Here is a 1,282-nt window from a genome sequence, read left to right as displayed (position 1 = left end):
ACAAAAATGTAATCTTTTGACCGCCTTTTGCACATGGTTCACTCAAGATGCATCTTCCGCGTTGTTCCATCACATGACTTGTTAAATCCAATCAGAAAACACAAAAGGCAACTAGTGGTTTTTATCATCTCATTTCTCAACTCTGTGTAAACTAATCATGTGAGATCGTCAATAGGCAAAGCCTTCAGCTGATGCTGTACAGATGTGTTCATTGCAGGCCACACTACCAATGATATGGCAAAGTTAACAGAAATACCTATTTATTTTTCCAGGCCTGCTTTGATTCTGCATACGGCTGGCAATCATCTTCCAGTCTACAAGATGAACTTTACTAAGAGGAATCCGATGAATCCGATGAAGATGGCTGCTATGACAAAGAGGAGATAGGGACGACGGTTGGCGGTGGTTGCTTCTCGGCCCCGGGGGCTAGTTGTGTTTGTTGCCATCGGTTCTAACCAGGATACCTTTCTTATTCCAATACCTGCACCATCTTCATCTCTTAATCCTCCTGTGGGGCTCAAGCTGGTACCCAGGCCGCTGTTGAATAGACCTGCACAGAGTACATCACTGAGGCTGCTTTGGGTCTCCTCCAGATCATTTTCAGATTGCTCCTCAAGGACACATCTCAGCTTGGAAATCATGATATCATTAGAGTTTGAATCCTTCCACAATGCATCAATGTCAGACACATTTGGTGGGACAAAAATTGTCTGCACCATTAATTTGTGTTTGGTTTTCAGGTTGGGGTCATAATCAAAGTGCTTCAGCATGACTGAGACGTTGAAAGTTCCTCCGGCATCAATGACACCATTGTTTGGTCGTACAAAGTACCTGTGGGGTGCTGTTGTCTTCACTTTGAAACAAACTCTTCTGTCAGAGGGGTTCGTCAGTATGAGGTTGGAGGCAACTACATCTGTGAAAGGACCTATAAATCTGAGGTCAAAGGGAGGGTCTAGGATGATGACCTGAACCAGCTTTGACATGTTTGAGGTTGCAGGTGAAGGTGGGGTTGTGCGCTGGGTGTCACCGAGAGGCTGACAAGTGGAAGACTTGGATCCCTTCTGCTTCTGCTGAGTCAAACTCATCATTAAAGCAATATTTACATTCATTTGAAAATTTATATAAATAATTCTGCTCCAAAGTCATTAGGAAAACACTAACGATGAAGGATACACTGGATATTAAATAAATTCTTCAATTCAAACAGTGTGACCTATAATTAAGGCAATAATACACTCATAGCTAACAAAGTACTTAAGAACGTCACTGTGGAAGTCACTCA

The 1,282-nt window shown here is 42.7% G+C and overlaps 1 protein-coding gene across 1 annotated transcript; it reads right to left on the bottom strand.

The window, feature by feature from the left end:
* Positions 1–314: 314 nt before the first annotated feature.
* On the bottom strand, positions 315–983 carry LOC133012230 (vesicle-associated membrane protein-associated protein A-like). Its single transcript, XM_061080210.1, has one exon. The coding sequence runs from the start codon at positions 981–983 to the stop codon at positions 315–317; it is 669 nt and encodes a 222-aa protein (XP_060936193.1).
* Positions 984–1,282: the final 299 nt, after the last annotated feature.

The sequence above is a fragment of the Limanda limanda genome, chromosome 10, assembly GCF_963576545.1.
Source record: "Limanda limanda chromosome 10, fLimLim1.1, whole genome shotgun sequence".
In the NCBI taxonomy this organism is placed as follows: Eukaryota; Metazoa; Chordata; class Actinopteri; order Pleuronectiformes; family Pleuronectidae; genus Limanda; species Limanda limanda.
The sequence above is the reverse complement of the archived record's forward strand: the minus strand, read 5'-3'. Positions and strand labels throughout refer to the sequence as shown.

Coding starts and splice junctions, on each gene's coding strand:
- LOC133012230 (XM_061080210.1), bottom strand. CDS start 983: ATGTCAAAGCTGGTTCAGGTCATCATCCTAGACCCTCCCTTTGACCTC.